General features: G+C 44.3%; 1 protein-coding gene across 3 annotated transcripts in view; it reads right to left on the reverse strand.

Annotated features, from left to right (window-relative positions):
- The window catches only part of Pamr1 (peptidase domain containing associated with muscle regeneration 1), a 78,165-nt gene that overhangs the window by 31,488 nt on the left and 26,107 nt on the right, over positions 1 to 20,570 (reverse strand). For all 3 annotated transcript variants that reach the window (XM_015477782.2, XM_048788593.1, XM_015477781.2), the window contains 3 exons: positions 16,719 to 16,847; positions 2,637 to 2,751; positions 885 to 1,102 (listed from right to left, as the gene is read on the reverse strand). In XM_015477782.2, the coding sequence (XP_015333268.2) occupies positions 885 to 1,102; positions 2,637 to 2,751; positions 16,719 to 16,847 (462 nt within the window). The remainder of the gene's footprint in view (positions 1 to 884; positions 1,103 to 2,636; positions 2,752 to 16,718; positions 16,848 to 20,570) is intronic.

Genomic DNA, 20,570 nt, shown 5'->3' on the forward strand with positions numbered 1-20,570 from the left:
ACCCCCGCTTTCCTAAGACTCACATCAGACCTTCCTCCTAAGGGAGCCATGATGAGGAGAAGGCCATTGCTAGTTTGTTTTTATTATTATTCAGTATTTTTAAAAACTTGACCTTTGAACCTGAGCTTATTTTGTGAAACCTGCTGCAATCCAACCTCAGAACAATGAGAACCAGGCTGATTCCTTAGGACTGAGTACTGCATCTTGGCCAAATCCTACTTCCAAATACGCCAAAGAGAGCAGGATTTAAAGTCAGGCTTGAGTTCCTCATCAAGTGCATGACATTTGCCAATGTAGTTTAAGGCTTTTGAGACCTATTTTACAGATGGCTAATGGAGGCCAAGGGTACACTTGGGTTGGCAGCTACTGAGTGCTTACTGTGCATTACCCTGTGCAAACCACTTCCTCTATTCTAGAGTCTTTTTAAGGACCAGCATCTATTATCATCTCCTTAACAATAATTAGGAAACAGAGGCCCAGAAAGAGAGAGAAGAATTTTCCCAAAGTCACACGACTGGATCTGCCAAGGATCCAAGGACAATACTCTTTACCATAGTGGCCCCCCATGTAAGCTCTAGCGTACGCAAACTGCTTGCATACAAATTGCTGATTGCACCATTATAGCTGTGTGACCTGGAAATATTATACAGCCTCTCTGTGCTCTACCCACCTTATTTATATGAAGAAGATAAAAATTTCTAGTTCTGGTTCTGAAATATGCCTTGCCATTTCTCTCTCTCCCTTTTTTTTCTCAGTGTGTAGGTTGCTTCCAAGAATGCAACATGCTAGGTTTTAATAAGTCTGTGCAGGGAGAAAGGACTTACCCAGAGCAGATTTTACTGCAGCAAACCATAAAACGCTACAGTTGTCTCTGTGGTCTTTACCTGTGATCTCCTCGAAGATGGCATGGAAGCCATCGAAATTCTTGGAGCCATCCGAATGGAAGAGGATATGGAGCGAGGAGCCCATGCTCCTGATGGGAGCCGGCCGCTCGTTGCCACAGAAACGCTTGATGATGGGGCTGTCGCGGCTGTCTCCATCACGGACCTCGACATAGTCGTACTGGCACATGTAGTCAAACTCCAGGCTCAACATGACAAACCTGTGGGTGGAGACGGTGACAGAAGAAACAGGTGTGCCCTGGGCAGTGCTAAGATCCTGGGGCCTCTTCAAGACCTGCCTTTATGGAGATGGATCTCTGCTTTGGAAGACAGACAATAAGCAATGAGAGAGGAGAAAAAACAAACAAACAAACAAAAAAGGCAAATCCAGTGAATGCTAAGAGCCATGAATACAATGAACCAGATAAGAGCATGAAGTGAGAGTCTCGTCTCTGACACTGTGGTCAAGGAAAACCTTTCCAAGGGACTTAGTAGACCCTAGTAGAGATGAAGCAATGCGATGAAGCTAGACCTGTAAATGTCCTGCCTAAGAGTGGTCCAGCAGGGGAATCTGTGAGTGCACTTGGCACGAGGGACTGAAGGAGAATCCAGGATACCACCAGGGGACATCCTTGAGTGAAGGGGACAGTAGCGTGCTGCCTGGTGAGGGGTTCAGATTTGATTCCAAGCTCAACAGGAAGCCGCTAGAAGGTTTCAACATGAAGGTGCTGTTGGGATGTAGGACCTTAAATGACCACTCTAGCCACTCTGAGAGGAGGAGAAGGTAGAGCAGGCAGAAGCAGAAGCAGGAACCCCAGTCAGGAGCCTGGACAGAATCCCAGTGAGACACATGGTCTGAGTAGAAGGGGGGCTCTGGGGACAGAGGGACATGGGTGGCCTTGAGATCATTTTACAGGCAAGAAAATAGATTTTGTGGTAGCCTGGCAGGTGACAGAAAGGGAATGACTGATGAGCTTTTAAGCTAAATATTGTGTATATGCTTCCAAGTGTTTTCATGACTATCATTACTTGGGACCAGAAGGCCCAACTTTAAATATGGAAAGAAATCAGGCCTCTTTCCTGGGCTGGTAATGTGCTTCTTAATCCTTCACCATTTTATTTTGGGGGCTATTTCTTTTTGGATCTTCTCCTGGATCTTAGAGAAGCTTTTTGGAGTCTCTGAGAGAACATCTATCTTGGTCCCTCAGCTGCTGAAATGTTAATATGCAGCATTTAACACCTGCCTTAGCATCCTGGAGACCCAGTCCTGAGCCCATTAAGCAGAAGACTGTGACCCCCTAAGTTTCTCCTAGAACCAGCCCTCCCCTGAGAAAGCCCAATTAATCAGCCTCACTTCCAACCCCAGGTCCTCACGGTGTGGGACACCAGCTACCAAGGCCTGCTTTGATAAGGATGGAGAAGGTTTTACTGGATCCTTCCAATTCAGGGTACCATGTTGCTCCTCCTGGAGGGCAGAGCTGGCCTCTGGGAACCTCAGGGTATATTCATCCCCCCAGAAAATGTTTGTTGAAAGTTGTACCCTACAGGATCAGGAATCTCAATCACCTCTGGCCTCACCACAGCTAGAAAAGGGAAAAACTAAGTGGAAATCTTAGGGGTGATGCAGCCACTCTGCTACCCTGGAAGAAAAGAGGGAGGTATTTTTCAGGGGTGAAGAGTAAAGTGTTAATGGTGAACTTGGTCCATGCCACTGTGGTCTCCTTGATGCTCCTCAATTCTGACCCCAACCCTTACCTCAGTTGGATGATAAACCCGGGTTTGGCATGAATGGTCCACTCGCAGTGAGCATTTAAGGGGTAACTCTCCAACAAAATCTGACCCTTTGGGACTCGAAGAACCTGGCCACATCCTGAGAAGAGAAAAAGGATTGGGATGGGGAGATTGGGGTCAACACAAAAGAGATGGGAGAAGGAGTCTTCAAACTCATCCCACACCCCTTAGAACAGAACGAAGAGGGAGAAGGGAGAAGGAAACCAATATTTTTTATGCATCTATCCATGTATGAGGCCGTTAGCATAAATCAATTCATTTAATCCACCCAACAGCTTGGGAAGGGAAGTGCTATCATCATTATTACTCAGCAATAAAAGAGAATAAAATCATGGCATTTGCAGGTAAATGAATGGAGTTGGAGAAGATCATCATAGAGTTAAATCAATCACTAATCTAGTCTGTAGGTGACAGAGTAGAAACTCAACTCTAATTGAATATAAAGTCCAAGCCACTATATGGTCCAACCTCTCCAAGACTAGCCCGACCTACCGCCTAGCTGCCTCCGCTTCAAAAAGTAGACTCTCCCTCTACTCCTCTCCCTTGCCCCCTGCCATCCAGTTAGAAAATCTCTGTGAACCTCTCCTATGACCACTTATGTAACAAGTGCCTCTGTAATGGACGTGTGGAGGGAGAGATGATCTGCAGCCACTTGGACAGGATTGATGGTTTTCAGCCTGGTTTTTCTCACTCCCAAGTACTTTTGCTCAAACTCTTCTGAAGAACACCAATTTTAAAAATGAACATTGAAAACATGGATCAAAGAAGGGCTCCTGGCTTAAGAAGAAGCGGGGTCCCTAGGCCCTCCACCCTCACCTCCTCTAGTCTTCTGAATTACCTCCAAAGGAATCCTTAAGATTTGAAAAATATTGATTTTCAAACATTATTTTCTGTATTCAGATAAGCACAAATATGGATGATGCACTCTATTTTTACAAAAGAGTGGGGGAAATGTCTTCAAGTGATTTTATAGGAAAAAATTATTTGGGTCATGCACGTAAATTGTATTCCTTACCTGAGGTTGGCAAACTGTGAGGGGTCAAATCTGGCCTACTGCCTGTTTTTGTAATAATGTTTTATAAATAAAGTTTTATTGGAATACAGAATATCCATTCATTCATGTATTGCTTATGGCGGCTTTTGCTTTACAGCAGCAGAGCTGAGTACTTGTGTCAAAAGGAAGGAGGCCCACAAAAATACTCTTTTTTTATCTAGACAATTACCAAAAACAGTTTATCTACCCCGGGTCTATATAGAAATCCAGACCGATATCATAAAATAGAGATGTGCAGTTATATCCCCACCCTTCCTCAAAAAGGTATAAAATCTCATAGCTAAAAAGAAGACTGTTAATATCAGTGGACATTGCTCCATGACAAGATGACAGAAGAAACATGCCCACAGTGTCAGGCAGAGAGCACACTCCACTTTTGGTAAGTTGAAGCCCTGAGGCTTGGGACTTCTGCGAAAACTTCCACTAGGTTGCATAATACAATAGCTAAACTGTGGAACCAACCTAGATGCCCTTCAATAGATGAATGGATTTAAAAAATGTGGCATATATCCACGATGGAATTTTACTCAGCAATAAAAGAGAATAAAATCATGGCATTTTCAGGTAAATGAATGGAGTTGGAGAAGATAATGCTAAGTGAAGTTAGCCAATCCCCCCAAACCAAATGTTGAATGTTTTCTCTGATATAAGGAGGCTAATTCATGGTGGGGTAGGGAGGGGGAGCATGGGAGGAATAGACAAACTCCTAGATTGGACAGAGGGGTGGGAGGGAAGGGAAGGGGTATGGGGTTAGAAATGATGATGGAATGTGATGGACATTATTATCCAAAGTACATGTATGAAGACAGGAATTGGTGTGAACATACTTGGTATACAACCAGAGATAGGAAAAAATGTGCTCTATATGTGTAATAAGAATTGTAATGCATTCTGCCTGTCATATATAAATAAAAAAAAATTAATTAAAATTAAAAAAATAATTTAAAAAAATTTTAAAAAATCTGAAACCAAAGTGTGCATTTAGACAAGTGTGGTTTTACTACTCTCTTCTGGCTCTAGCCTGCCCATCTATCCCTATAATCCTGATCTCCTGGCATCAATCCTTGCCCCCCAATTCTATTCCCTACATAGCTGCAAAAGCTGCATGTAAGATAATTAAATGAATCAGGTGGCATCATGCTCTCTTGATCCAAGTTCTCCAAACGACTTCCCACACTATCCACTGCCCTGCCCCACGGGCTACCCAGACCCACACTGGGCTCAGTCCTGTCTACTACCCACTTACTTGCTCTGCTCCCATCACGCCAGCCTTCTTTCTGGTCCCAGTCTCAGGCCTTGAACTTGCTCTTCCCTTAAACTAGAAGACTCATGCTCTTCCACCTCCCCTCCCTCTGGGAATTAAACTCACTGCCACTTCTTCAATGAGACCTTCCTTGCACTTCCAGCTGAGGTAGGTCCTCCAGGTTCTACAGTCGCCCTCCTGACCCCTTGTGTTTTCTTTTCAACACACATCACTAGCCGAAATTATTTGAGACTATTTTCTTACATCCTTTGGTAGAGCTGAGACATGTTCTTGTATACCTAGCCTGGTACCTGGCATATAACAGGTGTTCAATAAATATTTATTGAATGAATGAGTGATGATCTTATTATAAGCCATTCACTGGCTAAAATCTTTACCAACGTCATTTCATTTAATCCTCCTTAGAAACCTGGGAAAACAACATTCGTCTCCCCATTTCCCAGGTGCAGAACACTAAGGACAGAGAAGTTAGGGGACTTCCCCAAATTCAGATGGCCAAGAAGTCAGAAGATTCTATAAATTGCTGCACTCGTTGTAAAGTGAAGAACAGAATCTTTGGAGTCTATCTGTTATGGTTTACATATAAGGTGTCTGTCCCCCGAAAGCTCACGTGTGAGACAATGCAAGAAAGTTTAGTGGTGAAATGTTGGATTCTGAGAGCCTTAACCTAATCAATGAATTAATCCCCTGATAGAGATTAACTGCATTGTGACTATAGGTGGTAGGGTGTAGTTGGAGGAGGTGGTCATGGGGGACATGCCTTTGGGATATATATTTTGTGAGCTTAGACTTTCTCTCTCTGCTTCATGATGGCCACGTCCTAAGCCACTTTCCTCCACCTCCCAATATCTTCCGCCATGATATTCAGCTTCATCTCAAGTCCCGAGGAATCAAGTCAGCCATTTTTGGACTGTGACCTCTGAAATCATGAGTTCCCCAATAAACCTTTCCTCCTCTAATTGTTCTTGTCAGTTCCTTTTGGTCCCAGCAGCAACAAAGCTTATTAAAACACCACCCTCGGTTTGAAGCCCAGCTTTCTCTCCACTAGCTGTGCAGCCTTAGGCAAATTATTCTACCTCTCAGAATCTCACCTGAGTCACATGTGAATTGAAGTGGCACCTACTTTCACATGATTTGCAAGGCTTGAATCAGAATATGCATGAAAAACCCATTATAGAAAAATCAGTAAATGTTAGCTTTTGCTACAGGGTGCAGAGCAGGGGGCTGAACCTTGCTCTGTCTGGTCCTGATGCTGGGTCTTGGCTGGTACAATGAGCTGTCTCAGGGACTTGCTGACCAGCCCTCTCCCTCTCCACTGGGAAGCAGGAAGATTTTTCCTCCTCTTTCTAAAAGAGACACATGAAATCTTCACCCTCCCGGCTTCTGCTTCTTCCTGCACACCTCACGCGTTTCATCGCCCACATCTGCCCATCTGCTGCAGGGCTACGGAAGTGCTACGCTGGGTGTGAGAGACGAAAAAAGAAGTCCTCCTGCACAGCCCCCGCCCCTCCAGGACTGGCAGCTTCCCTGGCGGCAAGGTGTTAAATTCCAGCCCCCACCCCAAGCAAACCTCCTGCTGAGAACCCCAAGTTAGAACCAGCAGCCAGTGCTGCCAGTCTGCTTCCGGTTTCTTCCCTCCATATGGGAGCTGGAATCAGTTAGCCATGTCCCTGGGTCCCTCCCCAAATCTAAGAGAAGCTGGTGGCCATCCCATTCAGGTCTCCTTGGCAAGTCCTTTGGGCTCGGTTCCAGGGTTCTGTGCCGTCTCTGGAGGGCTCAGAGCCCCCAGCCCCACCTGGGAGCCGGCCAAGTGAAAGGCTGGACCACTTGTCCCTGCAAGCACAGAGGTTGTCCTTCAGAAGCAGCCGGGATTCTAGAACACAGGCTGCACCTCGGTGCTTCATCATATCGTTTCTTCTCAGTCTGAAGAGGAGGGCAGAGTGGGCCCTGAGATGGGGAACGGCTTCCAACCAACCGGGGACAAAGAGGCCACTTCTTGGAAATGGGCTTGGAGGAAGGGGTATTGGGCCCAAAGACAGAGGAGGAGGCAGCCCCCTGTTCCCCACATCAAGGAACTCCTTAAGACTCCCCTCCCCTCCACTCCTGCCTCTACTGGGGGAATTGGCGGGCCTGGGTGCAGAGAAGGCTCACTGCACCTCTCTGTCCAGGGCAGAACAGTGAACACAGCCCAATGTCCCTGCCAAGGAAATGCTGCTGGCCAACCAAGCAGGTGGTCCTGAGTCGAAAGACGAGAGCAGGCAAAGGGCCCAGAAGACGTGCTTGGATTCCCCAAAACAGTCTTGCTACAGGGAAAGGGGTGTGTGTGTGTGTGTGTGTGTGTGTGTGTGTGTCCACGAGCACACACATGCATGCACAAGGGGATCTGTCCATCAATCCAGACTATCCCCCGGGGTCCTCAAGTCCAGGACTCGTCTCCTATTCTTTTGCTACAGGACCAAACAGGAGGGCTAGCTAGATGAAGCCTGCTTCTACAGAGTTGAAAGGAAATCTTCATAATCTTCATTAATTTCTAAACTAATAAGAGAGCTGGAAGGTTCCCAAGAAAAATGAAGCCACCCCCCCCCCATCCCCTGTCTCCGCCTTCACCCACAAATCTTGTTATCTCCAGCATCAGGAGTTGGGAGGGGATGGCAGGAGAGAGGCACCCCATGCTTCTGAGAAGTGGTTTGGGTTTGTTTTTCTTGAATCTCTCTTAGAAAGAAAAGAAGGACTTTAAAAAGCCATTCAAAGGGAGAGCCATTTGCATTTTCTGTCCTCTTTCAAAGACGACTCAGGAAGCACATTCAGTCTATGAAGCCAGACAGGGGCTGAACCTCAGGCCGTTGTTTCCTAGCTGTGTGACCCTAGATGAGTTCACTGGGAATTTTTTTTTTTTTTTTTTTTTTGAGCCAAGGTGTTTCATTTGGAAATGAGAATAACAGTAGGTCTCTGCCACGTGGCCTTATTTGCTTGTCTTAAGGATTAAAGAAGATGCTCTATTTAAAGCACCTCCCACTGAATGCTCAATAAAGGACAACAAATATTGTTATTTTTCTTGAGTCTTGATCGGAGACTCGGACGATTTTGGCACAGGAATCAAAGGGGATGGTCACTGCCCAGGCCTCTTCAGAGCTACACCTCATCTCTGGCTGGAGGCCTAAACCCATCTGGCCCCACCGCCCAGACAGTGCTGGTGAAGCCAAGGCCCGGACGATGACGTGGGATTGTCCCCTGCACGGGGCCAGGAGCAGGATGGAAGCCTGCCCTTCCACATGGTTTGGCTCGTCCTCCCATGACCTGCCAGCCCTGAGACAGGCACTCCAAGTGACCTAGGGGTGGTCCCACTGGGAGGGCAGAGAGGAGCCAGGGCTCAGCCTCTAAATGAACACCTTGGCCCTGATGCTTACAAGCTGTGTGACAGCAGGAATGTCACTCAGCCCCAGTGTCACAGTGTCACCATTGTTAACAGGCTCTGATGGGGGCTGCAGGGAGGGTTAACTGAGTCAGTAGGGAAGGTACGTGAACCATGCTCAGTTCCCAGCGAGTGCCAAGTGACAGCTCTTACCAGTTCCTTGCAGGGAACTAGCAGAGGTCCCAGAGTGACACAGTAAAAGGCTCACTCAAGGCTTGGCCTGAACCTCAATCAGTTGATTCTTTATAGTGACTGATTATTAAATTGTTTGCCTCCCCCATGACACAGTTCTTGTGAGATCAGGGACATTGTCTTGTTCAAATATATGTATGCATTAAGCTGTTGTTTCAATTGTTGATTGAATGAATAACTGTACCAAATAAAGATCTCCCTGCAATCAAACCTTTTTTTTAACTGAACCCAGAAGCACTTTACCACTGAGCTACACCCCAGCCCTTATTATTATTTTTTTTTTATTTTACTTTGAGACAGGGTCTCACCAAGTGGCAGAGGCTGGCCTTAAATCTGCAGTCCTCCTGCCTCAGCCTCTCAGGTCGCTACCAAGTGAACCATTTTTAAAGCCCCTCTTCCCTATGTCAAATGATCCATCCATTCAATTGAAACAAATGTCCACCAAGAATAGTGTCTACCACTCTGCCGCAGAAAGTATTTACTCCCCTAAGTGTCTTCGCACATACACACACACACACACACACACACACACACACACAAATGCACACTAAGACAGCTCTGCTAATCCAGCTCAAAAGACAGGGTCTAGGCAAAGGTGGTACAAAATGTCTAGTCTGCTGACTACTTGCAGTCTCCTTGCTAGGCTTTAACTTGGCTGATTTCTACTACCCTGTCTTTAGTTTTCTGATCCTTTCTTCTTTGGTAACCAATAGGTTCTTAATCCTTTCCATTTTTTTTTAAATCTCAGATCATATATCTATCAGTTCTAGGATTTCCATTTGGTTCTTTATAATACTTTCCAAATCTCTCCTGAAATTCATTGTGCCTTCATTCATTATATTCCTCTTTTCCTAGAGATTCTTTCGTATATTTAGTTATCTAAAAGCTTTTGTCTGAAAATTCCAACATTTGGTCACAGAGGGTCTATTTCTTTGGACTGTTTTCTGGGCTGTGGATTATATTGTCTTGCTTTTTCACAGTAAAAAAATGCATCTCTGACTTTCAACTTCTCCTCTCTGCAACTTCCTGCACTCCAGGACTACAGGACTTGGAAATGGCGAGCTTTTGAGATTACAAAACTGTGGGGCCACAAGTTCTTGAAGCTGTAAGATAGTCTTTATGCCAAACCCAAGACCTGCTTTCTAGTCTTGCCCCCACCTCTGCTTGCTCAGAAAGATCCCATTTCAGAAAGTATTTGGTGGAAAGGATGGCTTTGCTGTGGGTTTCCTCTAGATTTCAGTTCAACAGGCCAGGCCAGAGGGGCAGCGAAAGTCCACTGGCTTCTCTGCTGGGAGGTGCCCTCCTTCCCCTGTCCTGCTGCTGCTGAACCGCAGCAACTAAGCAGGGAGGAACCATCTTGCTCCCTTACTCACCTAGGAAGGACACACACCCCTGGATTTTAGATTCTTTCTGATTCCATATTCACAGATATTTGATGGTTTTAAAGAAAATTGTGGTTTTTCTTTGGTTTATGTAGTGATTTCTTACTATTGGAGCAGGAGGGGTCTGTCATGCCTCTATACCCTCCCCAGAAACTGGGTTTTGACCCAGGAATTCTTTGATAACATAAAATCTACAAAGGTCCAAACATTAATTCCCTGGAGTCAAAGAGTTTCTCAGACAGAAAACAAGGTATCACTTACCATATAATACTTGTCCTGGGAAGACTACCTCATCATGTTCATATTTATTTTTTCTCCCTTAGGTAGTTGTCTTTTCCTATCTTTCCTGTCCAGCCCTATATTAATTTTTCCATCCCCCACCCCTTGAGATAAAACTCACACACCAACAACAAAAGAGCAGCTCTGTTTTGGTAATAAGAATAGAATTCACCATTCGTTCAGCCTATTTAATAGGTAGTCTCACTCCACACCAGACCCCCTACTGGGAGACTTATAGACAGCACTTCTTCTAGACCTCACAGAAACCCTCTGTGGGGGCCACTATGATCATCCCCATCCTTCAAAGGAGGAAATTGAGACTGACAAAGACTTAGTAAGTTCGTCCAAAGTCACAGAAGGCATAGAGATTCAAATGCAGGCCCTATGATTCCACGCCCAGGCAGCCAATGACCACATATTATCATCCTCAATTTGGACCCAACTCTGTATTATTCTTTTCCTAGAAATCAGGTCACAAAAGGCTGGAGTGACATGAACCGGTCTGCCTGACTTCACCCAGGTGGTTCCACCGTCTCCCTGGAGGACAGCCCCTTAGGTCTGGGACACACCACTCCCTGAGCCTTTAGCCCTCCCTCCCCTTCTCAAATTGGCTCTTCATCCTTCCCCAGGTGGCAGCTGGCACAAATCATCTTCTCTGATATTCTAACGACACAAACATTTGGGGTTTGGCTTACAGCCAATTCCTCTTGCTCCTCTCCCTCTGTCCAAAATATGACTAAGAAGATAAACGTATTAAGGGCCCTGTAATCTCTCCCCCTAAATCCCTTCTCATCTGGGTTGCTTTCCTAACCTTCTTAGGTCCCCAACATCCTTCAGGGACTGAACGATTGGGACCACAGGATGCAAGCTGTGAGTGCAGCATCCTGGGTGGCCCTGGGCCCTCACCCTGCCCATCTCTTCTGTGGCTAAGGAACTCAGCCTGAAGGCCAAGTTAAATAAACACCCCTCCAGGGGTCAGCAGTGGAGGTCAGCAGAGGGGTTCACTTAAGAACTCAACTTTCCAGCTTAGGAAGCACTAAGAAGAAGCCTTGGTTTTGACTTCAGAGACTGGTATCTCTAACAGCCACATCTGGATCACAGACTCAGGAGCCCAGATTTCATGGGGAAATGGCTGGGAAATTTCCCAGAAGCTGGGAAACAGGGGAAAAGATGAACTTGCATTTCTAGGGAACAAGAAAACAGGAATGTGCTCAAAGAATGATGTGGTTGAGCCGACTTGGAGGGTCTTCACTGGCCAAATCTGGGACAATTTGAACATCAAGACAAAATCATGATAACATGACGAAACATAGAAAAATATGGTATAATAAAAAAGAAAAACATACCTTGAAAACATGATAATCATACATGAATCCAGATAGAGTATATGGATGTATACCTTCCTGGAATCTCTCTGTAGATAGGAAATTTTTCAAATGAAAACATTTGGAAAGGAAAGAAAAAACAGTTCTTTCTTGTGATAATAAAATATCTCCAGCTCCTGGGTGTTTTGAGATCACTCAACCCACCTTTGCTGGGTGAGAAGATGTGAATGGTCTTCTGCTGGGCTCTGGCCTCAGGAACTCTGCCCATTTCCTTGAATAATACAAGCTCCCCGGGGGTTACCAGAACATGAGTTAAGACTGTCGGGGAGGTAGGCTAATACTGTCATAAACATCGTCAAGACAGTGAGCAAACTACCGCATCTGTTCCATGCCATAGGCTCTGAAACTCCAGTATAACCTGTGATCCTATCTGGCTCTTGTCTGTTGCTCCTCCTTCTTAGTAAGTGAGGCTCTAAATGGTACTCAGGGGAAAAAATGTCAGAGCCCTACAGGTAGACCTCAGCAAGGAGCCCACCTCCTTGTTACCGGGAAATAGAATTGACCAAATTATGTTGTGTGCCTTTATGATTATGTCACAACATATCCCACTGCTATGTATAATTAAAATGCACCAATTAAAAAATATTTTTAAAAATTAAACAAAAATAAATCTTCCTCCTTCAGGCTAAAGACAGGCTTGAAAGGATTGCTTGGGCGCCATCTACTGGTCAAATGCTTGTATTGCCATGTGATCCTCACTGTGACTGAGCCATGAGTCACCCACGTGCTCAGTTGTCTTTAACACAGAAGGCACCACAATGCCCAGCCCCAGGCAGACATTCAACAAATAGTGAAATGAATAACATCTTCCTATGAATTCTCATACTTATGCAGTGCCCGTAAGAACCTCATAACCTTATCACACTGATGTCTTCTTGGGGTCGACCTTCTTAGGTTTCCATGGATGGATTATACATTCCTTAAGAGCTCATCATATTACTTGGTGACCATCCCAGTGCTTCATGGAAATGTTCCATAAGCACTGTGACTGTGGCTTTTTATCTCCCATCTCTACCTTATTATTTTTAAAGTTGCTTTTTAATTTTTTTTTAAGATATGGATCTTTATTTTATTCATTTATTTATATGTGATGCTGAGAATTGAACCCAGCGCCTCGCACATGCTAGGCAAGCGCTCTACCACTGAGCCACGACCCCAGCCCCTTATTTTAAAAGTTTTAAAAAACGATTGTAAAACTTATTTAAAAGCTGTCTCTACCTCTGGCCTACATTTCCTCCCCTTCCCAAGTCGCTCCTGGTAAGGTCCCCAGTCACCTGCCAGCTGTCAAATACAAAAACCTCTTTCCTATCCATGTCCTGCTCTCCTTCTGTCTTATTTGGAAACTCTTCTCCCAGCTTCCAAAACACGGCTCCCTCTTGCTTTTCCCACCTTTCTGGCTGTTCTTTCTCACCTCTTCTTATTTCCCTTCCGTTGGTCTCTCTTTCCTCTGTCAATGGCTCTCTGCTGTCTGAGGCTCCAGGCTCCCTGGGGGATCTCAGCTAACTCCCATGAGTGTGTCTTCACCCTCCACAGTTCTCTTAAGCTCCAGAAACCTGTTTCCAAGTGCCTGTGGGGTCTCTTACAGATGCTCAGATTCCCACTGATCTCAAGTGGGACTCCCCTTCTCTCCCCCACACACCTCTTCTCCTCTATTACCCACTCAACAGCACCCACTTCTACAGAGTTGCTCAGACTAGGAAACTCATGTCCCATCGAGGTGCCCCACTCCTCTCTCAGTGTGTCAGTGAGTCCTGTTACTTCTTCCTTTAAGCTTCTCTCACATCTTGCCCCCCCCCAACACCCCATGTCCAGAACTACTGAAATAGCACTGCTAACCACCACCTTTGACATGCTCTTGACTCCACCCCATGAAACCACCATGTGCTCCAATGTCACTTCCAGGTCAAACCATTCAATGCACACCACCCGCCATCCTCACAATGAGCTCCGAGGTCTGCGTCCAGCATCCTATGCCCTTTGCATCTGGTCTCACCTACCTTGCCAATCTCACTTCCCACCACTCCCTCATACTGCCACACAGATCTAGGCACACCTGACGTCACACACTTCCCTGAAGACTCATTTCCACACCCTGACCATGCAGCTCCCTCTGTCTGCAGTGTTGTCCCTTCTGCCAGCCCCTGGGCAAAGGCATAGCCCAGAGCTTTCCCCGCCCCTCACTGCCTGTGGTTAATTGTTCTCTTATTTTTTCAGAGCCCTTAATTCAAGCCTCCTTCACACCTCTTCCTAGGCTTCCAACTGCATCTGAACAACATTTAAATTCTTTACCTAACTTTTGTCCCTACAAGGCCATGTATGATTGGACCACCGGTGATCATCTCAGCTCCTTCCCATCCTCCTACCCCATTCATGCACAAAGACAAAGAGCAGTCTTCTATGGGATCCAAAGCAAGGAAAGTCCTGAAGTTCTTATAGACTCCAAAGATCAACAGAAAATCAAAAGCCATGCACTATAACTCTTTCTTAAACTCCTTTTGAAAGTATTTTTATTTTAGACCTCCTATTAACTCAATAACTAAGGAGCATATGGAAAATAATGATAAGTACATTGTATTCATGGAGTTTTTCCTATTGCTAGGAAGACAACTAATGCTTCACATGCATCTGTCTCATTGAATCCTTCAACCAGCCCTATTAATTCCCATTTTTAGAGAGGACATTGCTATTAGCAAGGTTAAATGACTTGCCAAGGCCACTTAGTATAGGCAAGGCTACTACTTAAGCCCAGGTCTGTGTCATTCAGATCTTGGGCTCTGATGGATGTTCTACGTACACACCCAGAGCAGCTGGCAGAGGAAGACCAGGGTTAAATCTCACAGCTAACCTACCTGGAAGATAGTCTACCAACTCCAAAATCAAGTTTCTTAAAACCACCTAAAATGGCTTCTAAGTTTTAAACCTGCACCTGAGATTAAATAGCACTTTGGTTTGGGTTTTTTTTTGTTTTGTTTTGTTTTTGTTTTTTTTCAGAATTTCACTTTTTTAAATTAATTTTTTTATGTTTTTATTTGTGCACTATAATTATGCAAAATAGTGGGGTTCATTGTGACATTCACATATGCTGGTCCTTAGCCTCCCTTGGAAGTCTCAATTCTGTTGTATGGACTGAGAGACCAGCACTTCAAAAGTTACCCATATTCTGGAATTCCCAAATTCACCCTGACATTCTGACCAAGCCCTTTTCTTCTGACTGTGATTGAATTTTTCAGCCACAGACGGCATACTTCAACCTTTGCCCTAGACACTTGAAACACATAGTATCCTACTATAGGTGGGATCGGGCAAAAAATATCAATCCCACTCCAACCAGCATCTCTATAAACAGGGAATATAAGTCCTAGAAGTAAAACTACTCAAAAGGTAAGACCATCCTAATTGCTTCTGATTCAAATAGGTAGCACAAAAAACAGGTTCAATGGAAGCAATGTGCACATTGTTCCAGATACAGACTCTTAGAGGGACGTTCAGCTAAGAGCACCACAGAGGGAATTTTAGACAGAGAGAGAGGCTAGATTTCCAATCTATTTTCAAAGAATTATTGAAACTCAGAGGGAACTCTAATAAATATTAAGTAATTCTTTGAGATCAAGTCTCTTCCAGAAAGAATCCCTTTCTTAGGACAAATATTATACTGGCAATTTGTTGGTATATTTCAGGAATTTAGCTTGGGATTCAAAAAATTTACTAACGGAGAGACATATAGCCATCCCTCTTCTCAGTCTATACTCAAAGGACTTAAAAACATCATACTACAGGGACACAGCCACATCAATGTTTATAGCAGCACAATTCACAATAGCTAAAGTGAGAAACCAACCTAGATGCCCTTCAGTAGATGAATGGATTTTTTTAAAATATGGCATATATACACAATGGAATATTACTCAGTGATAAAAGACAATAAAATCATGGCATTTGCAAGTAAATGGATGGCATTGGAGAAAATAATGCTAACTGAAGTTAGCCAATCCCAAAAAAACCAAATGCCAAATGTTCTCTCTGATATAAGGAGGCTGATTCATGATGGGGTAGCGAGGGGGAGTGTGGGAGCAACAGACGAACTCTAGATAGGACAGAGGAATGGGAGGGGAAGGGAGGGGGCAAGGGGTTAGCAAGGATGGTAGAATGTGATGGACATCATTATCCAAAGTACACGTATGAAGACACAAATTAGTGTGAACATACTTTATATACAATCAGAGAAATGAAAAATTGTGTTGTATGTGTGTAATAAAAATTGTAATGCATTCAGCTGCCATTTATTTTTAAAAAATCAACTTAATAAAATAAAATAAAACGCATTACAGTCAGACAAAATGGTGCATGCCTGTAATCCCAGCAGCTTGGGAGGCTGAAGCAGGAGGATCACAAATTCAAAGCCAGCCTCAGCAAAAGCCAGGTTCTAAGCAACTCCGTAAGCTCTTGACTCTAAATAAAATACAAAATAGGGCTGGATGTGGCTCAGAGGTTGAGAGTCCATGAGTTCGATCCCCCCCCCCAAAAATAAAATGCATTACAGATAACATTTTTTTTTTTTGGTACCAGGGATTGAACGCAAGGGCACTGAGCCACATCTCCAGCCCTTTGAGACAGGGTCTCGCTAGTTGCTGAGGGCCTTGCATAGTTGCTGAGGCTGGCTTTGAACTCACAATCCTCCTGCCTCAGCCTCCCAAGCCATTGGGATTACAGGCGTGCACCACCGCACCCAGCAAACACAACATTTTTGAAGGCTTATTCACATTTGCTGGCCATTGCCACCACCACTGCCTCTGGAAGGGACATGGGTCACGCTGTGTGTGGATGACCTGGGCTTCATCCAGGAGAGAGGCGAGCTCAAAGGGCGGATAGAAACCTCCCGGGGCCAACAATCCGGAATGAACAGATGTCCACAACCCAGCAGATGGAAACATAGCTTTGCTTTATAGTCTTGCCTAGAAAGCCCGCTGGCCCCACACCTTCCAAAACTCAGATTCCAACAAGATGAACTTTAGTCCCTTGTACAGTGAAACTGTAAAACCGTGTGCATTAGTGACAGAACTGGTTCCGGGTCTACTTACGCATGCAGTCTCCTCCATACCAGCCGGCTCTGCATTCTGCACAGTAGAAGCCCTTCACGTAGAAGTCGTCCAGGGTGCCCCCCCACGAGCCATTCCGGCAGCTCTTGCAGTTTTCAAAAATGGTACAACCTGAAACATTTCCAAGAAGATTCTCAGTCTCCATGCTTGCAGGTTCTGATGGTCCGCATGAGAGATACACCTGCACCTGGCTCTAGTGGGGCATCAGGACAGAGAAAAGTAGCACAGTCCTTAGGAAAAACTGGAAAATGCCAGGTTTATCAGGATTTAACTAGAGAGTTTAGGAGTGATCCGAACCATCTTCCCAGTTAGTGGCTGATGTTTAAAGTAACATGAAATCGCTTAGAGTAAAAGAGAATCAATCAATATAGTGTTATTTTTTGTCCTTATATAAATATTTCACGTTTACTGTGAAATATTTAGAAAATTATGATAAGCAAAAAGAATTCAATACTAATAATAAAAAAAAAAACCTTAAAATCCTAACATCTAGCCAGGTGCAATGGCACATGTCTATAATCCCAACAACTCAGGAGGCTGAGGCAGGAGGATCACAAGTTCAAGGCTAACCTCAGCAATTTAGTGTGACTCAGGGAGCCAGGCATGGTGGCAGCATATGCTTATAATCCCAGCTGCTCCAGAGGCTGAGGCAGGAAGATGGTGAGTTCAAAACCTCTAAATAAAAGTCTCTAAATAAAATATTTTTTAAAAGAACTGGGGATGTTGCTCAGGGGTTAAACACACCTGGGTTCAATCCCCAGTCCAAAAAAAATAAAAATAAAAATTACTAAGAGAGCTGATGGATATAGCTTAGTGGCAAAGTGCCTCTTGGTTTAATCCCAACAAAACACCCACATCCACACACACACACACACACACACACACACACACACACACACACACAAATATCCTGTGACTTAGAGAATTCTACCGCTAATACTTTCTCTGCATGCATACACATACATCATTTTAAAAGCTAGACTTGTAACTACATACTGTCCATTCTCTTTTTATAACTCCCTTTTAATTGAATAACAGATAGTAAATGTCTTCTTGTGCCATTAGACACTCTTTCTTCTATCTTTCTATACCCAGAGTTTGCCCCTGGAAACACCCCAAGGCCTGACATAATTCTTACCCTCAAAAGTGCCAGGCAGCCCCACCAGCAAGCCGCAGCTCAGGGGCTGAGCAATTCCCAGGCATAAATCTTTCAAAATTATGGCCTCTTGAGTGGCTAGGGATAATGAGGAAAGGTATAAATAATTCCTACCCATTTATCAAAAACAGAGCTAATTTCTGAGTCTGCCATTGTCCAGTTTGGGGTTCTGGAGCCAATTCTTTAAGGTCCTCAGGCCTTAGAGCCCTCATCTGTCAAACTGGGATTAAAAACTGTATCTGCCTCTTAGAATTGTTTTAAAGTAAATGAGCACAGGTAAAGTGCCTGGCATACAGTAAGAACTCTCGAGGTGAGACTGTTACTATTCTGCTTCCCCGTGACCCCACCTGGCTTATCCCTGTTATGGCCCATGTCAGGCTTAATTTTCTCTTCCTGTGACCCGTCTTCCTATAACAGACTCAAGTCAAGATCATATCTTGCTCAAAATCATATCCTCAGCACCTAATACAGTGCTGGCACCTAGCAAGTGCTCAATAAATATTACTTGAGTGGCTGAGTGAACAAATGAATGTCTCATGAACTGCTCCCGATAGCCAGCAAGTCTTTCAGCATCCGTGAGCTTCTTTGCTGACAACTGAAATTAGGTTTTTATTGACCTTAATGTGTGTGTGTGTGTGCATGTGTTCCACAGAAGAGACTTGTAGCCCTCTTTCTACACTATGCTGAGTTTCCTTTCCCTCCTTCTGGAGAAGACGAATTGCTAATATGATTCATCAAATTCCAGTAAGTCATATGGCGCATGACGGAGTCCCATGGGTATCACTGTGCTTTCCAAAAGCCAATCCCCCATCACGTGCCAAGCTCCTCTTTAAATCCCTATTCACCATGCTACAGAGGAGGTAAATGGACTCAGAACCTCCCTCCCTCAGTGGCCCTGCCAAGTCTATTTCTTGGCACAGCAAGTCAAGGTCCTTAAGATACAAGCCCCAAAAACCAATCTAGTGATTAACATGAACAAGGCCATGATCAAAGACAGGAGGTAGCACACAGATTGCCACAGGACCCGCTGCAGGGCTGCCCAGCCTAGAACTACATCGGCCCACTGAGGACCATGGTGCTGCTAGATGCTGCTGGATGTCACACTGCCATGCCTGTCATTGGTGTCCCTTGACCTTTATGGTCCTGAACCACCACCAGCAGCAGAGAGATGCTCACTGTCTACCATAACGGTAGAAATGCCAACTAAAGCCACACTGGATTCCGTGTTCCACCTATGAGACTGGCAAAAGTCCAAAATGACACATTTTGTTGTAAGGCTTTGGAAAAAAAAAAAAAACAGCACCCTCATACACTGCTGGAGTGAAGGCCAAATGTACAGAAAACTATTGGGCAAAGGCCGGAAAATGACATATGCACTCCCAAGGGACCCACTGACCCCTCTGCTAGCATCATACCTCCAAGATACACTTACAAAATACTAACTGATGTGTGCGAAGTGTATTCACTGCCCATACAGTGACCATCCCTAATCTGAAACTGAGGTCCAAACTGCACTAAAATCCAAAATGTTTATGCTTTGACATGACACCACAAGCAGAAAATTCCACATCTGACCTCCTGTGACAGGCAGCAGCCAAAATGTGGGCATACTGAAAATATTTTGTAACATTACCTTCAGGCTGGGTAAAGGGTGTATACAAAACATAAATGAATTTCATGTTCAAATTTATTTTTTATTATTATTAGTTGTTCAAAACATTACAAAGCTCTTGACATATCATATTTCATACATTTGATTCAAGCAGATTATGAACTCCCATTTTTACCCTGTATACATATTGCAGATTCACATCGGTTCCACATCCACTTTTTTACATACTGCCATACTAGTGTCTGTTGTATTCTGCTGCCTCATGTTCAAATTTAAATCATGTTCAAGATATCTCATCATGTAGACCCAAGCATTACAAAATCAAAACAAATCGAAAATACTTCTGGTCCCAAGGGTTTTGGAGAAGGGATATACAACTTATAATAACAAAAGGTTAGGAACAACCCAAAAGTTCATAAATGATGGTCACCCATACAACGCAGTTATAGCAACTGTGAAAAAAAAAGAAAAAGAAAGAAAGAAAAGAAAAGTGAAGATGGCTTTATATTGATATGGAGTAACCTCTAGCTTTTCATGAGAAAAGGAAGATAGCATTGTTTATGGTAAAATATCTTTTGTGTGAAATGGGGAAAGATATAGATAGATAGATAGATAGATAGATAGATAGATAGATAGATAGATATAGATACACACACACACACTATATATATATATTCACACAATTGCTTGTTTTTTCAAACATGGAAAACAGTAAGCCACTCTATACATCAAATAGGTGGTGGTACTAGGGATTGAACCCAGGACAGCCAGGACAGCTTCAGGCATGCTAGGCTAAGGCTCTACCACTGAGCTACACCCTGAGCCCCTTTTTTATTATATGGGACAGGGTCTTGCTAAGTTGCCCAGGCTGGCTTCAAACTTGTGATTGTCTTTTCTCTGCCTCCCAAGTAGCTGGGAATACAGGCACGCCCCACCACGCCTAGCCACATCAATTGATTTTGATTGGGAGGGCATCTAGAGATTGAACCCAGGGCCTCGGACATGCTAGGCAAGCACCACCAAGCTACAATCCCAAACCCAACATAGATTTTTAAATGTAGTATTT

The sequence above is a fragment of the Marmota marmota genome, unplaced genomic scaffold (assembly GCF_001458135.2).
Source record: "Marmota marmota marmota unplaced genomic scaffold, marMar, whole genome shotgun sequence".
NCBI lineage: Eukaryota > Metazoa > Chordata > Mammalia > Rodentia > Sciuridae > Marmota > Marmota marmota.